The 16,050-nt window shown below is 55.0% G+C and overlaps 6 protein-coding genes across 6 annotated transcripts; 3 read left to right on the forward strand and 3 right to left on the reverse strand.

The window, feature by feature from the left end:
• The first annotated feature begins 103 nt into the window (after window positions 1-103).
• On the forward strand, window positions 104-2,500 carry N656DRAFT_784816 (Gpi16 subunit, GPI transamidase component). The gene is made up of 3 exons (XM_064816250.1): window positions 104-583; window positions 648-1,048; window positions 1,104-2,500. The coding sequence occupies exons 1-3, from the start codon at window positions 213-215 to the stop codon at window positions 2,162-2,164; spliced, it is 1,833 nt and encodes a 610-aa protein (XP_064665414.1). The 5' UTR covers window positions 104-212; the 3' UTR covers window positions 2,165-2,500.
• Window positions 2,501-2,755: 255 nt separating this feature from the next.
• Window positions 2,756-3,265, forward strand: N656DRAFT_802290 (uncharacterized protein; the record flags this gene model as incomplete). The annotated part of the gene is made up of 1 exon (XM_064818224.1): window positions 2,756-3,265. The coding sequence occupies one exon, from the start codon at window positions 2,756-2,758 to the stop codon at window positions 3,263-3,265; it is 510 nt and encodes a 169-aa protein (XP_064665415.1).
• A 600-nt stretch (window positions 3,266-3,865) lies between these two features.
• Window positions 3,866-6,678, forward strand: N656DRAFT_792911 (uncharacterized protein; the record flags this gene model as incomplete). Its single annotated transcript, XM_064817125.1, has 7 exons — window positions 3,866-4,069; window positions 4,222-4,937; window positions 4,991-5,225; window positions 5,280-5,304; window positions 5,354-5,526; window positions 5,575-6,385; window positions 6,440-6,678. 7 exons carry the CDS (start codon window positions 3,866-3,868, stop codon window positions 6,676-6,678), a joined length of 2,403 nt encoding a protein of 800 aa, XP_064665416.1.
• A 264-nt stretch (window positions 6,679-6,942) lies between these two features.
• N656DRAFT_784819 (uncharacterized protein) lies at window positions 6,943-7,728 on the reverse strand. Its single transcript, XM_064816251.1, has one exon. The coding sequence runs from the start codon at window positions 7,692-7,694 to the stop codon at window positions 7,206-7,208; it is 489 nt and encodes a 162-aa protein (XP_064665417.1). The 5' UTR covers window positions 7,695-7,728; the 3' UTR covers window positions 6,943-7,205.
• Window positions 7,729-9,173: 1,445 nt separating this feature from the next.
• Window positions 9,174-11,308, reverse strand: N656DRAFT_772240 (beta-lactamase/transpeptidase-like protein; the record flags this gene model as incomplete). The annotated part of the gene is made up of 2 exons (XM_064813916.1): window positions 9,174-10,173; window positions 10,242-11,308. The coding sequence occupies 2 exons, from the start codon at window positions 11,306-11,308 to the stop codon at window positions 9,174-9,176; spliced, it is 2,067 nt and encodes a 688-aa protein (XP_064665418.1).
• Window positions 11,309-12,822: 1,514 nt separating this feature from the next.
• N656DRAFT_802294 (uncharacterized protein) lies at window positions 12,823-15,386 on the reverse strand (the record flags this gene model as incomplete). Its single annotated transcript, XM_064818225.1, has 10 exons — window positions 12,823-12,901; window positions 13,026-13,176; window positions 13,289-13,399; window positions 13,479-14,183; window positions 14,251-14,458; window positions 14,509-14,681; window positions 14,750-14,798; window positions 14,860-14,992; window positions 15,060-15,168; window positions 15,218-15,386. 10 exons carry the CDS (start codon window positions 15,384-15,386, stop codon window positions 12,823-12,825), a joined length of 1,887 nt encoding a protein of 628 aa, XP_064665419.1.
• Between the last annotated feature and the right edge of the window lie 664 nt (window positions 15,387-16,050).

A 16,050-nucleotide genomic window follows, 5' to 3' on the forward strand; every position in this document is an offset into this window, starting at 1 on the left:
TTGGGGAAGTGGGTCCGCGACTCCTCATCGTCCAATGGCGGCGGACACTGGCCCCTTTACCTTGCCCCTGCCGCAATCGCTGCGCTGCGCATTGCAACCTTCCGGGACCGCCAAGCCAGGAGTTGAGTCGGCGTGGTCTCTGAAGTCTGAACACATTGTTTCCTCCACTTGCGGTTCCATGTGCAATGGCCAGACCGCGGTGAGAGAGAAAGATGCGTCAACTCTTTTCCTTGATTTTCCTTTCGTTACTATCACTCTCTGTGTCTTCTGTCCACCCATCGTCTAGCTCGTCCGACTACCATGAGCAGCTTGTTCTGCGGCCGCTGCCTCTGTCAGCACTCCTAGCCAGCTTCAACTTCCGATCCAACACGACATTCTCCGAATTCGAGGCGCGAAACTTCCGCTTGTTTCCACGCTCGCTCGCTCAAATCCTGCAACATGCCGGCACGCGCGAGCTGCATTTGAGGTTCAGCCTGGGAAGGTGGGATGCCGAGAGCTGGGGCGCAAGGCCGTGGGATGGCGCCCGCGAAGGCGGGACCGGTGTCGAGTTGTGGGCGTGGCTCGAGGCCGACACGGACGAAGAGTGAAGATAACCCCCTCCAGATCTGCCTCCACCACATCTTGGATCCTGCTGACAGACGGGATAGAGCCGACCATAAATGGCTGATCCTCACCAACGCCCTCTCGGGCCTGTTTTGCGCTTCTCTCAACTTCATTGATGCCACAAGGACGACGAGGCCGGTCATGTCTTTCCAGCCTGAAGGCGACCACCCGAACTCGACAGTCACGAACATGCATTTGCTTTACGGCGTGCTGCCACACGAGGTTGTTTGCACAGAAAATCTGACCCCTTTTCTGAAGCTCCTGCCGTGCAAGGGCAAGGCGGGAATCGCGACGTTGCTTGACGGCCATAAGCTGTTTGATGCGTCGTGGCAGAGCATGGCCATTGATATCCGCCCAATATGCCCCTCGGGCGGGGAGTGCGTCCTGCAGATCGAGCAAACCATTGACATGGTGCTCGACATTGAGCGGTCTAAGCGACCAAGGGGTAGGCCCCGATTCCTTCCTCTCCTTTCAGCCTGATATGCTCACCAAAGTGTTAGACAATCCCATTCCCAGGCCTCCGCCGGGCCATGAGCTGCCCTGCGACACCTCCAAGCCATATCACTCGCATGACACATGTTTTCCCGCAGATTACAAAGCCAACCAGGACTGGTCGCTCTCTCAGGTCTTTGGCAAGACCATCAAAGGCACATGTCCCCTGATGGATCCTACCAACCCGCCGGTGTGCCTTCAGATCCCAGATTCTCGCACTGTCTACATTTCCGATGGCGTGGTCGAAAAGAAGAACCCTGATCGCAACTCGCGCTGCTTCGACATCCCTCCCACAGCCGACTTTGAAATGGTCGTCACACCTCCGAGCGACGACGACGCAGCTCAAACCTCTCCAGGCGCAGTCGGCGTACTCCAACCCGAGACACCGCTCCTGTACGCCGAACGCAGCTTCACGGGCCATGGACAGGAGCGCGGTGGGGTACAAACGATCTTACGCAACCCGAGCCCAGACAGAGAAGTTGAGTTTGTCTACATGGAGACCCTGCCGTGGTTCATGCGCATCTACCTGCACACGATGGAGGCGCGCATCGCGGGCCACAACGCGGCCCACAACGCATCCCTCATCCAGCAAGTCTCGTACCGTCCCGCGCTAGACCGCGCGCGGGGCACTCAGCTAGAAGTGCGGATGCGCGTTCCCGCCGCCTCGACCGTCTTTTTGACGTACGACTTTGAGAAGTCCATCCTCCGCTACACCGAGTACCCTCCCGACGCCAACCGCGGCTTTGACGTCGCCGCCGCCGTCATCACGATTCTCAACTCTAACGCCGACAAGGACGCAGCCGGCGGCAGGTCTGCCGTCTACACTCTACGCACAACCTCGCTTTTGTGCAGCCTACCCACCCCCGACTTCAGTATGCCCTATAATGTGATCATCTTTACGTCCACGGCGATTGCCCTTGCTTTCGGAGGCATGTTTAACATCATTGTACGGCGATTTGTGGCGGCTGATGAGGGGCCTGAGGTTGGGCTTGGCGCGCTTACGGGGAGGTTGAAAGGAAGGTTGAATGGATTACTGGAGAGGTTAAGGAGGCGGACGGGGAACAAGTAATTGTTTTATCCTCTGGTTTATCCGGTTTGGAGAGTACTGTAGGCTGCTGTACCTGTACGGATCTAGCTAGTCAGGGCCACAGGATAATGTAAACATTGATCCTCATACTTGCAAGACCGCCGTCAGAACTTGGGGCCGAATTGTACTGCCAGTTGGCGTCAAGGGAGTTGCCTATCCGCGAATCCGGTCGGTAATGGTTCAAAATCAGAGGTCACAGAACAGATCCACGGATGTCAGGAGCGGCCAATACCAGGCGGCGTCCGAATGTCAGACAGGCTTTCAAGAAGTTGCAAGCGTGACGTGTCATACCCGCCGGACACTCACAGCTCTCTGTCGCTCGAGAGGCGGGCCTGAGTCGGCCTGACCAATTGAGGCGCTGCCGAACTTCTCAGCTGTAATTCTATTGGCATTCGCCGTCACACGTGCAGTAGCACAAGGCGGATTTTTCACCGTTTGGGAGAAGATCGAGCTCTCGCAGTCATCTCCGAGTCTCCGACTAAGAGCAACCATACTCAGCTCGCGCTCATGCTAGCTCCTCGATCGCTCTAGACCAACCTGAAAGCCCGGTACTTCAGCTTTCAAACGCGGAGGATGGAATCACCACACAACCGAAAAGCGCAGCTGGTGCAAGCGCCGTTTCGTCCTGAAATCACCGGCCGCAGATTAGTTTTCCTCGCAGGTACAACAAGCAGGACATCCGGCCCAGATTGGCGCGAGACGCTGACCGACGCCATCTCGCACCTTCCTGTGACCGTGTTCAACCCGCTCAGACCCGACTGGGACAGCTCATGGAAGGAGGATGTGACATTTGCACCGTTCCGGGAGCAGGTGGACTGGGAACTGGACATGCAGGAGCGTGCGGACATGGTCGTGGTGTACTTCGGCCCTGCCACGGACGCGCCCATCAGCCTGTTGGAACTCGGACTGTGTGCGCGATCCGGGAAGGGCGTTGTGGTGGTCTGTCATAGGGATTACAGGAAGCGGGGTAATGTTGAGATTGTTTGCCAGCGGTATGGGATTGAGTTTTACGATGCCGGAGAGGATTTCACTGCGTCTATCCTCGGGATGTTGGGGGCTTTGTTGGCTGGAATGGATGTGTGATCGACTCGAGGAAAGATGACTCCTTTTTTTGGAGCTAGATGAGTCTTCAGGTTTTTCATTTCGTTGGTGCATGTAATCGAATTCATAACTCCGAGTCTTGACTCTGGACTCACTCAACAGCGATGAGGCAATGTAAATGCACTGCAACATTCGATCGAATGAACAGACTCATAGGTTACATTACGCCATCCAGCTAGCCGGTGACGGATTGAAGACATTTCCTTTTTACGACTCAACAAAGCGGCGAGAGGTGCAAAATAGGCAAATTGCGATAACTGATGTGGTCAATGCTTTCAGATGTGGCTTGTCATCTCAACCCGCCACTGCCACTGCAAACGGGAGTGGTGGAGCATCACTGATTCAATTTCACTCGTTTCTGCTGTGCAACTGCCCCGCTCCAACAGCCGGCGATTGGCGAGAAGTCGATTTTGACTCATTCCGAATCAAACTGACACGCTGACCTTTTTATAGGTCGCCCGACGCAGTGCAAGACTCCATGCCCGAGGCTGAATGCGCGCCTTCATTGAAGCCAGAACATTTTCCCTTTCTTTGAAACCGTTTTTGATCCGGCCCCGGTCATCATTCATACGGGCATTTTCAATGGCGACCATCACAGTCCACAATTCCCTGAAGCCCGGTGCGCCGGTGCCCTTCGTCCCAAGGGAGGAGGGCAAGGTTTCGTGGTACGCTTGCGGGCCCACGACATATGATCTGAGCCATTTGGGCCATGCCCGGAACTATGTCTCCACAGACATCATCCGCCGCATCTTGATGCATCACTTTGGCTTCAAGGTCAAGTTTGTGGTTAGTCATTGTCTTCATAACCAGAGGAAGATCGTTTCACTTGGCCAAGCGTTGACAGAGTCGTAGATGAACTACACAGATATAGATGACAAGGTTGGTTTTGATCGACCCTGCCAACATACACCGATTCTCGTCTGATTTCATGCTGTTAGATCATAATCAAAGCCCGAAGGAAACGCCTCCTTGACCTCGAGAAGGAAAAGCCTTACAGTCCTGCCCAGGCCCGGGATCTCGTCTTCAGAGCGTTCCAGGCATACGCACAAAGTAACCTACCCCTTCTCGCCGGGACAGGCCAAGGTGAGCTAGATGAGCACAGCTACCAGGAGCAGAAAGAAAAGGCCTATGGCAGTGTTCTGGCTGGCGGTACGCTATCTGGAGAAGGGAAACCCAGCGATGCCGAGGCCAAAGTGAAGATGCACCTCAACAATATGGACTCTGCGGCGCTGGCTCTGAAGGAAAACTCTGGCTTTGAGGGTGCCGAAGAGATTCTTCTCCCATACCTGGACTCTCTTTACAAGGAGACAATCGATACCAGCGACCAGACCATTTTCACCGACCTCACACAAGCCATGGAAAGGGCCTTCAACGACGATATGGAGGCGCTGAATGTCCTCCCCCCTGATGCAGTGACGCGAGTCACGGAATACGTCCCGCAGATCGTCTCCTTCGTTGAACAGATTATCAAGAAGGGCTTTGCATACGAGGCCAACGGTTCCGTCTATTTCGATATTGCGGCATTTGAAAAAGCTGGAAACACCTATGCCCGGCTGAGGCCTGAGAGCAGGAACGACAAGGCATTGCAGGAGGAGGGAGAAGGCTCGCTTTCCAAGGGCTTGGAAGGAAAGAAATTCCCGGGGGACTTTGCCTTGTGCGTCCCTCTCCCCAACAGCTCATGCCGTCTCACTAATGTGACCCCGATAGGTGGAAGAAGTCGAAACCTGGCGAGCCGTATTGGCCAAGTCCGTGGGGCGCGGGCCGTCCCGGCTGGCACATCGAGTGCTCGGTCATGGCTTCCGACAAACTCGGCGAGCAGATGGATATCCATTCTGGCGGTATTGACCTTGCCTTCCCACATCACGATAACGAGCTAGCGCAAAGCGAGGCCTACTTTCACGAATGCGGCAAGGGGGGGCATACCTGGGTTAACTACTTTTTGGTAATCTATCCAATGAAGCCCGACAACCAGATCAGACGCTAACAGCCGGGGCAGCACATGGGTCATCTTTCCATTGCGGGTAAGTCTGGCAGGGAATCCTTTGCTCATTCTCCGTCTAACAATGGTAGGGAGCAAAATGTCCAAGAGTTTGAAGAACTTCCAGACAATACAGGACGCTCTAGCTACAACCTACACGGCACGCAACATGCGTATCGTGTTCCTCATGGGCCGCTGGAACGACGGCGTCGAAATTTCGCCCGATATGCGGAAGCAAGCCGATAATTGGGAGAATACCCTTGACGTGAGTTCTGTCAGTCACAGGGCCTTTGGCAACGGCTAACGGCAGTAGAACTTCTTCACCAATATCAAGGCAAGGCTAGCAGAAGCCGAGTCAGCCGCAAACGGAATCAAGGACTTGTCATTAGCGGAGAGCCCTGGCAAGGGGTTAACACACGAGCTCGAGCAGGCCAAAAAGGATCTGGATGCGGCGCTCAGGAACTCGTTCGACACGCCTAGCGCCATGCAGGTTATCCTCCGCCTTGTCAGGAATGCCAATATCTACATGAACGACAAGAATTCTGAGCCCAGCCTGCAAGCACTTGAGGCGGTGGCACGGTGGGTGACAAAGATTGTCGGCATTTTTGGCCTGGACGCAACCGCGAAGCCTCCCTATGATGGTCTTGGCTGGTCGTCCGCAGGAGCGGCTGCTCCCGCCCATGTTGATCCCCAGACTGCCGTGAAGCCATATGCGGCGATATTTGCCAAGGTGAAGGCCGATGTTCAAGCTCTTAACCTGTCCGAGGCTTCCATCAAGACTCTTTTGCACCAGCAAACGCCGGAGGCTGAGTTCGCTGAGTTGGAAAAGCAAGGCGAGAGGGATGTGGAGAAGCTGGCCCTGCCCTATCTCCGTGCAACATCACGCCTCCGCGACGAGCTACGGGCGATTGTCTCGTCCGCGATTCTTGAACCCAGCACGAAGCAAGCAATGCTGGCTCTGAGTGATCGTATCCGCGACTACGACCTTACTGATTTGGGCGTGCAACTTGACGACCAGCTCGATAAGCCTAGTCTGATCAAGTTTGTGCCTGCTGCCAAGTTGATTGCTGCGAGGGAAGAAAAAGCGGCGCAACTAGCTGAGAAGGCGAGGCAGAAGGAAGAAGGTATGTTTGACCAGCTATTAAATAGCTCCACGGATGACTGACAATTCGATACAGCACGAAAAGCGAGGGAGAAGGCAGAAGAGGAGAAGTGGGCCAAGGCCAAGGTGCCCCCGCAGGAGATGTTTAAGGGCGACCCCAAGTATCAAGACTGGGACGCCGACGGGCTGCCGAGCAAGCTCGCCGACGGAAGCGAGGTGCCGAAGAGCCAGGTAAAGAAGCTGAAGAAGGAATGGGACCGTCAGAAGAAGCTGCACGAGGAATACCTGGCCAAGTTTGGCAGCACGGCGGTTTAACCCGGTTTGTATAGATCTCTTTCAAAAATCAAACAGTGAGCGTATGTCCTTCTGAGAGTGGGCTGAACACCAGGAATACATTCATTTTCTCTAGGCATAAGACCTGGTGACTGGACAGTGGACACAGATGCCGAACACACTGACGGCACCGTTTCTGAAGATTCCAGCAGCAGCTTCGCTCGGTCATGGTATTGTACAGTACATGTATGCAATAGGTAAGGTATCACTCCCAGCCGCGGAGCCGCCCTACCAGTCTTCAGGTAGTACATGTGATTTTTCGACCTCCACCCAATAACACCTCCGGCAGACCCTCATGACAAAAAGAATAAGGGGTAAAGAAAAGAGGGGGAATTAGGAATAGGACCACAGCAACATTCCCAATGCCCAGCATCGCAACGTACAATCACACCAGGCCTCCAGCCAGCGATAAAACACACTTGGCCACCCCCCAAAATACACCTCGTCTAGTCATACAGTATGTACAGCCCAATACAGCCCAGCGCAACATGCACACACAAACGAATCAGTCACTGCAACCAAACCCCGGACTCGATGCCTTCAACTCCGAAGCCCGTGACGGCAAGCTCAAGGGCCTCCTTCAAAAAGCACCCGCTTTCACCCCCATTACGACTCGCGGCCTCGGGCCGGACCCGCACGGCCCCGACGCATTCTGCGTCCTGCGCACACGCCGTCAGGCAGGCTGCGAGCGAGTCACCCGCACCCGGGGCTTCTGCTTTCACGGTGAGGGTGCCGCCGGATAGGTAGCTGGTGTTGCACTGGATGTGGAAGGTTCGTTCCATTTGGGCGTTGTTATAGGGCGCGATCGAGAGGACGAAGTTGGCGTGATGTGCGGTTGGGCAGGTCGGCGGGTTTTCGGTGGTGTAGGTCACGGTGGTGCTGTGGCTGGTTTGGTTTGTTGGTGAGTTTGGAACTTCTAGGGCACAGATTGAGGGAAAGCACAGTACATACACCGCTGAGCCCGCCGCGGCGGCTATCGGGATCCGTCCGGAAGCCATGCCGCCCAGCACGCCGATCAGGACTACGATAATCGCCACGCAGCCTGCCAAAACCCAGACGATGGGCCTCTTCCAGAGCGGGACAGGTTCACCACGTTCCACGGCCGGCAAGCGGTCACGGTTTTGTTGTTGTTGTTCGTCACACGGGCTCCAGGCTCGCCGCAGCGAGTGTGCCGTTTGTGAGCGGAACCCTGGCGGGAGCAGCTCAGGGTAGCTTTTTTCGAGATGGTCGGACACTTCGGGCCCCGCAGCGTCGGCATTGAGTGTGGGACTCTTCTCCGAGGCAGCTGGTATTAAACCGTCTTGCGCTTCGCATGACACGGGTATTGGCGCGGACTCGGACGATGCCATCGCCGGCGTTTGTTGGGACCCCTCATGGCCAGCGTTGGGTGACATGGAGAGGGTGAGTTATTAGCGGGTTCGAGAGAGCAAAAAACTCGAATTCGAAAATCGAGATCCAGACCCAGGGAAGGATTTGAAGCTGATACATGTACTGTACAGGCCCCTGAGCTGATATGAGGCTATCGCATTAGGACATGGAATTCGGCCGGGAATTCGCGTGACGGAGACAGGGGACTGCCAACAATTATCAGGGGTGCGGCACGGTCGTGTATGTTGGCCCCCAGAAGCCTGGATGCCGGTAGGGTCTCGACGCGCTCTGATGTTTGCTGTCAACTGTCAAGTTGGGTCGAGTTGGAACGACATGCTGTGCCGCTGGGGGTGCCTGTAGGTGATAAAAACAGGAACCCCGATTGCTTGTTGCAACCGAGGCATGGCCATTAGCCATATATACTCAACAGTAGGCATGCGCGAACCTGACAAACCAGGGGGCCATCACATGTAAAGATATGATCTAGATGTAAAGATTTGGTCTGGAATCTTGCATCATATAGGAATGTGAAGTGTGCGGCTGACTATCATGTTCTTGGGAGTTAGGACAACAGTATTACTGACAAGTGTTGTTGGTAGAAAGTGAGATATACTGACGCCTTGGACCTCTGGGATAGTATTACCGAGCACAGCATCCATTATCGGGATCGCAATGCTTTACTTGCTCAAACACTTCTTCATAACTCATTTCGCCAATCCTACCATCCTTTCGAGTCGCGTCCTAAAGCGGAAGGAAGCTGTTCAGCAACCCGATGGCTTACGTTCCTGTGGCCGGACAAGGACCAACCACCATTGGGATTTGAGAGATCCATTACTGTGGTAACCACTACCAGCACTAGCTATCAGGACAGTCTGAAACGAATCAGGGCTCAGACGAGCGTTGAATTGTCTCCATGTCAAGCACCAAGGTATCTAAAGAAGACGCAAGGAAAACGGTAGCCTGTGAGTTATTTGATCATGATTAGGTCCCTTGAATAGAGGTTGACATTATACTAACTATACTAACAGGGCCAAATCTTCCTCCACAATACAGACTCCAAGCTATCTAGCTACCTAGATAACTTGGCATTATACTAGTACTACTTGTACCTACTCAACCCGCTTCCAAGCAAGCGCATCCATATCCACATCACCACTCCCCTCCGGCACACCACACCGATCAAACCTCCACATAAACTCTCCAAACCTCTCCCTCTCATCCTTCTTCCTGAAAACCAGCACAAAGTCTTCAACCGCAAGCCGATTTGTCCCTCCCACACCCAATGGAATCAAGTCCTTCATGGGCATGGCAAACGTCACCGTCAGCTCTCCCTTATTAGGCTTAGGATCGTGCGGCCTGGGCGCATCCCTTTTCACGCGCAGGGGATACTTGAACCCGGTCTCGTACATGCAGAACCACAGCACCCTCCTATCGTCACCATCCCCATTCTCATCATCAGCAGGATGCTGGGACCGGCAGAACTGCACGCCAGCAAAAACCCCCTCACACAACCGATACCTGCCCACGCAGGCCCAGAGGGTGTCAAAATCCACCACCCGCCCAGACGCGGACTCGAGAGGGTCGTGCCAGTTGTCGTGCAGTTCCTGCTCGTAGTGCACCACGTCGGTGAGGTAGCCCGCGCGGATGTGACGTGACACTTGGCGGACGGCCTCGCAGCGCCGGTTTGTGTCACTGTCGTCAATGCTGACTGGAGTACTAGTTGCGGTACTTGTACGAGGATCAGATGAAATGAGGCAATCGGCAAGGAGCATCCCCGCCAGGTTGGCTGCATCAAGCAAATAGCCGCGCGTGTTGCACAGCACGACGACGGCGGTGTTTGTTGATGGGTGCAACAAGCAGAAGGAGGTGGCGCCGGTCATGTTGCCGCCGTGGTACAATGCTGTTGTATTCTGAATGTTATCGGTGGTGGTCCCTGGTGATGGGGATGGGGATGGTTGCTGGAAAAAGGGCCAGGCGCGGGCGGCAGACACAGAGTCCCTGCCAAGTCCCTCGGTCATGGCCAGTTCGAGTCGACGGGCGTTGTCCCCGTCTGCTCCGGGCCAGCGGATTCCCGGGGTTGTCGGGTCCCAGGGGATGTGGGTTATGTTCCTGAGGAAATCAGTACCTGTGTTGGTGGGAGTCAAAGGCGGGGAAAGGGGTGACAGTGGGTTACTTACCATCCTCCGGCGTAGACACAGGTGAGATTTGTGGCCTTGCGGGAGATGTAGTCCTGCTGGGTGAGCATGGCACGCTCAATCTCTGATAATTTGTTGCCAGCTGTCTTTCTTGTCTGCTCATCAAGGTTGTATATTGCTAGGAACTTTTTGTAAAAGATGAGCAGGTCCGAGACACACGACATAATTCCCGCGGCGGCGCCCATAATGGTTTGTCTGGAGGCCTGGGAGGGGAGGACTTCGATCGATCCTGGCTCGTGCGGCCAGCCCTCGAGATACTTGTAGATTGTCTGGTACGAGAGGTCCTTATATTCCCCGATCTGCTCGCGCAGCTCCCGCAGAGTGCCGTCCACCCTCACAGAGTAAGTGCCTGCAAAGTTCCCTTGAGACTGCTGCTCCTCCCTGGTAACGTCAGGAAATGTAAACCACATGTCCAGAGGCTGCAGCACTCGCTCCTTGACAAACCGCGCCCAGGGCATGCCGGTCGTCCTTTCAATGATGGCGGCGGCCAGGGCAAAACATTCATTCGAATAGTTGCGCCCATAGACAAAGCTGCTTGGCTCGCTGTACTTGGCGTTGGGTGAAAGATGCTCCAGCAGGGACACAATGGGATCCTCGGTCTGCCATGGCACGGCGCCGCAGGGGCTTTCCCACAGGTTTGTTGTCCGCAGAAATTCCGAGTTGTGGTCCAGCAGATCGCCGACGGTCAGTTCGCGGTTTGCGTGGCAAAGGAAGCTTTTCCTCTCGAGGCGAGGCAGAACCTCCTTGACTGTGGTGTCGAAACTAATGTTGTACCGGGAATCGTTGACCAGAACTGCCATGGCCAGGCCGAGGATGGGCTTAGTCATGGAGGAAATGAGATACACGGTGTGGTCGTCGGGAGGAAGGCGCGATGGGCTCGTGTCTCGAGTGCCAATGCTCAAAAAGGCCTGTTTTCCGCCGCTCAAGATGCCGATGGAGCCTTCCACGTTCCCGCCATCCCGAAAGAGCCCCTTGATGGTCTCGGCTGTCTCGTTTAAAATGGCTTCCTCACGCTCGCGGCCAATCGTACGACTGAAAGTGCGTGACATTTTCTCTGGAACCGCACGGTGTATCGTGTCGAGGTGCAGGAGCTGCCACATTTGCTGCAGGAGCGAATTGTCTGCCCGAGCAAGTCTCCCTGCCTGCCTCGCGGCTGCCGTTTTAATGCTTGCTGCTCCATTTTTCGATGATTCTTTCTCCTTGAAGCTGTTGGTTTGTGTAGAGGTATCACGACAGGCAATCACGGATGAGAACAAAGCCCTGGCCGTCGAAACACAATGAAATAAGATCCCCCCGCTCGTGCTTGGGGGCACGGGTTTGATGTCAAACGATGACATGGTGTTGTTGTGTTATACTGCGAGCAGGTGGTCATTTCAGGAGAAAGGTGAGCGGATGATGACAGACATGAATGGGGGAGCAATCTCAAAGAAGTCAAAGCCGCGTCGACCAGCGGGCTTATTAGGGGTACTGTACCCCCTGCCGGCCCCCTGGTCCATAACACGTTGTACAGCAGCAGTCATGACCGGCGAAGTCTGGTGTGCTTTTCATGCGGCTCCCTGCACCTCCACTAGATCATGCCACATGCCATTGAGGCATGCCAACCCTTCGCACGAGGTGTGCCCGCTGCCGATCCTCGGCTGGGAACCGGCCCGGGGCCTATCAAGTTGCCGCGTTACCGCTCGGCGTCTCCTCCGACCTCGCAGTTTCAATGGCGGTCTGGCTCCCATGCATGTGCTATCCTCAAACAAGGGCATTGCATGCCGGTGACCACGGATCATGGCTCTCTAAGTGACCGACAGACCCAACGAAACCGGGATGGTGCGGATCGGGCCCTGGCGGTATCGCGATACAAGACCGGTTTTAATGTGCAACATGACCGGCAAGCCAGCTTGGGAAAAGGTCAACCTAGAGCACTTTGCCACGTTGTGGAAGACGCTTACTCCCAACAGCCCATCGACTCCGATTGGGTCACTTCAGCCATCTGTTTTGAACAGAGAGCTTCCGCCAAGCGCCAATCCCAGTGTCCGATTCACGATGCTGCAGAAGAAACGGAACCGCAAGCTGGGCTACCTCTCGGCATGCAGGCTTTGTCTTTTAAGGGAATCAGCCAAGGATTGGCCGGGATACGCTGTACAGGTGGTGGGCCAAGGTGACACTGTGACAGCATAGCTGACCAACGTGATCCGTCCCGGTGGTAACGAACCTCATAGGTTGGTGCTGTTGCAGAGTGTGCCGGATCGGCCGAGTCATGGTACGGGAGGCCGTCTATTGCTTTCAGTGTGGGCACGCTGAAACCGGCCGGAATGAATCTCTTGATACGGCTGGAGCGATGGACATTTGGTCTTCAAGTCCCGTGTAGCTGTCGACTCTGTAATTTGAACAACAAAGAGCGGAAAGGGCGGAAAGGGGTAGGACCGTAGGAGATGGCGGTGAGGACCTAGGTAGCGAATGTGCTTATTCCGTCCTAATCCCATGCCAGCTCCAAGTACGAACCTATTACTATACTAGTCCCGATACTAGTACTACCCCTATTAATGCTACTCGTCCACAATCCACATGCAAATCAAAGCCCGTAATCACCACCATTTTGCCAGCACCGTGTCATGGCCGGATAATCCGTCGACGTGGTGTATTGCGTTTGCCTAGTTACTGGGCATTAGCATTGCGGACTCAAGTCCCAACTGCTGTGACAACTGATGTTCCAGGGGAGTATGCGAGGGTTGTCATGGATATGTGAAAATTAGGAAGATCAAGAAGCACACTTACCCAACCCAGACCGTTGCCCGGGTGTAATGCGTCACATACGTAATCTGGTACACGGTCCGCGGCGGGCCCTGGTAGAAGATTGTCTCGGTGGTCTCGGCGTCGCAGACTGTTTGTGCCGGGGGCGTGTAGGTCCATGTGGTGGTGTAGTGATCTAGGTGGGTATTTGTCAGCATGTACTGGTATAAGGTAGGTAATGTGATGCTGGGGTATATCATGTTGTGATTCATTCAGGGGCAGGTGTGAAAACAAACGATCAAACATACTGTACTCAGTCGCCGTCTCACCCTCTTCCACCTCAACCACAGTCCTCGTCACCGTTGTGGTTTCGTACACCGTCCTGGTGACGTCGGCTAAGCGTGCCACTGCGCGGGCGGCTATGTTGTATGTGAGGATGCATATTAGTATGTGCAAGGCCTCCGGACATAAGTAGTATAAGTACTAGATAGTACGTACTAACAACCTTCGCATCCGGCGACGCCGTGACAACCGGCCCGGGCTCCAGCTCATCCCGCCCTCCGCCGCCTCGCGAGGTCGGCTGGTTTCCACCACCACCGCCACCGCCACCGCCGCCGCTGCCGCGAGACGTGGGCTCCCCTCCCCGCCGTGCAGTTGGTGTTGGTTGGCTCCCACCACCACCCTGGCGAGAAGTAGGTTGTTGTCCACCTCCACCACCTCCTCTGCGTGAGGTTGGTGTAGACTGATTCCCACCACCCTGACGAGAAGTAGGTTCCACCGGCCTTCCTGTTCGAATGGTAGTCGTCACAATTCCACCGGCAGGGGGCGGGCTTTGCGTGGTACGACGGGTCGTGGGTCGGGGAGCTGTGCTTGGTGTTGTGCGTCGCGTCGTGATGACCGTTGGCCGTGGGCGGTCGTTGCTAGTAGTAGGCCTTCTCGTGGGAAGCGTGGTGATGCGGGTTGTTGGTCGTGGCGTGGTTCTGGGGGGATCATCCCTACTAGTGGTGGTGGGCCTTCGAGTAGGGATTGTGGTGATGCGGGTGGTGATCTGGCTCGTTGTTATCGGTCTCGTTGCGCGGCGAGTGGTGACGGTTGGCCGTGGGGGATCATTACTGGTCGTGGGTCGTCGGGTAGGGATCGTGGTGATGCGGGTTGTGATCCGCGATGTCGGGCGGGAGACGGTGGTTGTGCGTCTGCGTGTCACTGTTGAGATCACTGTGGGAGTTGTGACTCTCCGCGTGGTCGTTGTAGGCCTAGGGAGTGTAGTGACCCGAGTGGTAGGTCTCCGGGTGATAGTGGTAACAGAGACGGTAGGCAAACGAGTTGACGTTCTGGTTGGAATCGTTGTGATTCTTGTCGTTACTACTGGCCGGCTGCTTGTTGATGTTTGCCGGCGGGTAGACGTCCGCCGACTCGTTGGTCTTGTCCACGACGACGTCCGCGTAGGCCTCCGTGTTGATGTCGGCCGTGGTTGGTCCCTGCTTGCGGTTGGCCAGCGACAAGAGGCGTGCTGCGTCACCGTGGTTACATGGTACTGCGTGACCACGCCAACCGTGGACCAGCGTTCGATCTCGGAGACCATGGTGGTAGTAGGTCCCGGAAGGTATTGGAAGACGGTGTCTGTCTGGAGGTAGCAATCTCCAAAGACGGTCTCCGGCTCTAAATATTCAGTTTCGGTTTCGGCAATCCAGCGTGTTATGGCTGGGAGCCAGGTTAGCAACTCATTGATCCATGGATGTCAGCCCCAAGCGTGAGGATTCATGGCATACTCTCTCCCGGCAGTGTGGTCGTGACACCGACATACTCGGTAGGGGTGACCTAGTCCTCAGTCAGCTTGGATTTTATTGCTATCTTGGACAACCAAGAACCGGACACGCACCGTCACAACTACCGTGTTGATGTCGCCACCTCCAACTGTTAGGTTGAACTGCCGCTGAGCGAAGAAGTTGTGTTCCGGGGCCTCAATGATAATTGTCCAAGTGCCTGACCCCATCTCTGAGTACGGGATGGGGCTTGTTTACTCAGTATTACTATTGTGTCTGACTATAACTTCAGGGGCTGGAAGTTCACATCACCTACCAGGACGATGCCTGCTCCACTCCATCCGGCTGTGACTCAAGCGGGGAGCATTCGTAGCCATCGCCATCAGGCGAGACCAGTATAGGAGTGATGGTGGACTCAAAGCACCCTTCAGGGGTCAGTACGGTCTTTGTCGGGAATGGTGAAGGGAACAATACCCTCAAACATAGAGGTAAAAGTGAAGTCTTCCTCCGAGTTGCCATCGATCAGGTATGACCCGCCATTGGTGTAATCGAGCCCGGTGCAGCTGCATTCGTCGTCTTGAGCAAAGGCATTGGCCAGGAACAAGGCCAGCGAGGCCAAGAGAAAGCTGACGAGACGCATCATGGTTGCTATTCACTGGCCTTGACCCGCGAATACTTGGGCTCGGCTGAACGCTGAAGCCATCCAAAAGTCAGGGGTGGTGGTTGATATTTCTATGTTGAGTTTGCTCCCTTAAGTCCGACGGTTAGAGTTGGGCCACAGCCGTTTTCTGTCCGTTTCTCGTGTCCTCCCAGGAACCCGGTCATGGGTTCTCTGGATGATGTTCATGATATGATTGATTACATCAATTCTTGATTAGGTATGGCGCGGCACGATATCATGAACTTGATTCAGCCGGTCCAAGGACACAGCCGGCATATAGTAATGGGCAGCTTCGGCCAGGTCCTGAGGTCCCCAGGAATCTTGGCAGGGCCTGGCCGAAATGCTTAGATCTGGATCTAGTAAGCTGCTCCCGTCTAAGTCCGAAGACCTTCAGCAGGCGGGTTCAATAACAGTTTGTGCAGTGCTGCAGTGTTGAGCGCGGAAACACTAGTGGTGGGGACGGAAAGTCTATTATTAGTAGTAGAATCGGGGTATAAAGTGCGGGAACTTTCAACGCTTGATGCTTGCAAGTGGTGTGCAGGACAATGGGCGGGACAGGAAGATAGATAGAGCAGCTATTATACCCATCAACTCCAATCAAGCATTATCAATACATCAGACCAGATTATTCCTCCCTATTCTGCCT

The sequence above is a fragment of the Canariomyces notabilis genome, assembly GCF_033297395.1.
Source record: "Canariomyces notabilis strain CBS 508.74 unplaced genomic scaffold N656scaffold_37, whole genome shotgun sequence".
NCBI classification, from domain to species: domain Eukaryota; kingdom Fungi; phylum Ascomycota; class Sordariomycetes; order Sordariales; family Chaetomiaceae; genus Canariomyces; species Canariomyces notabilis.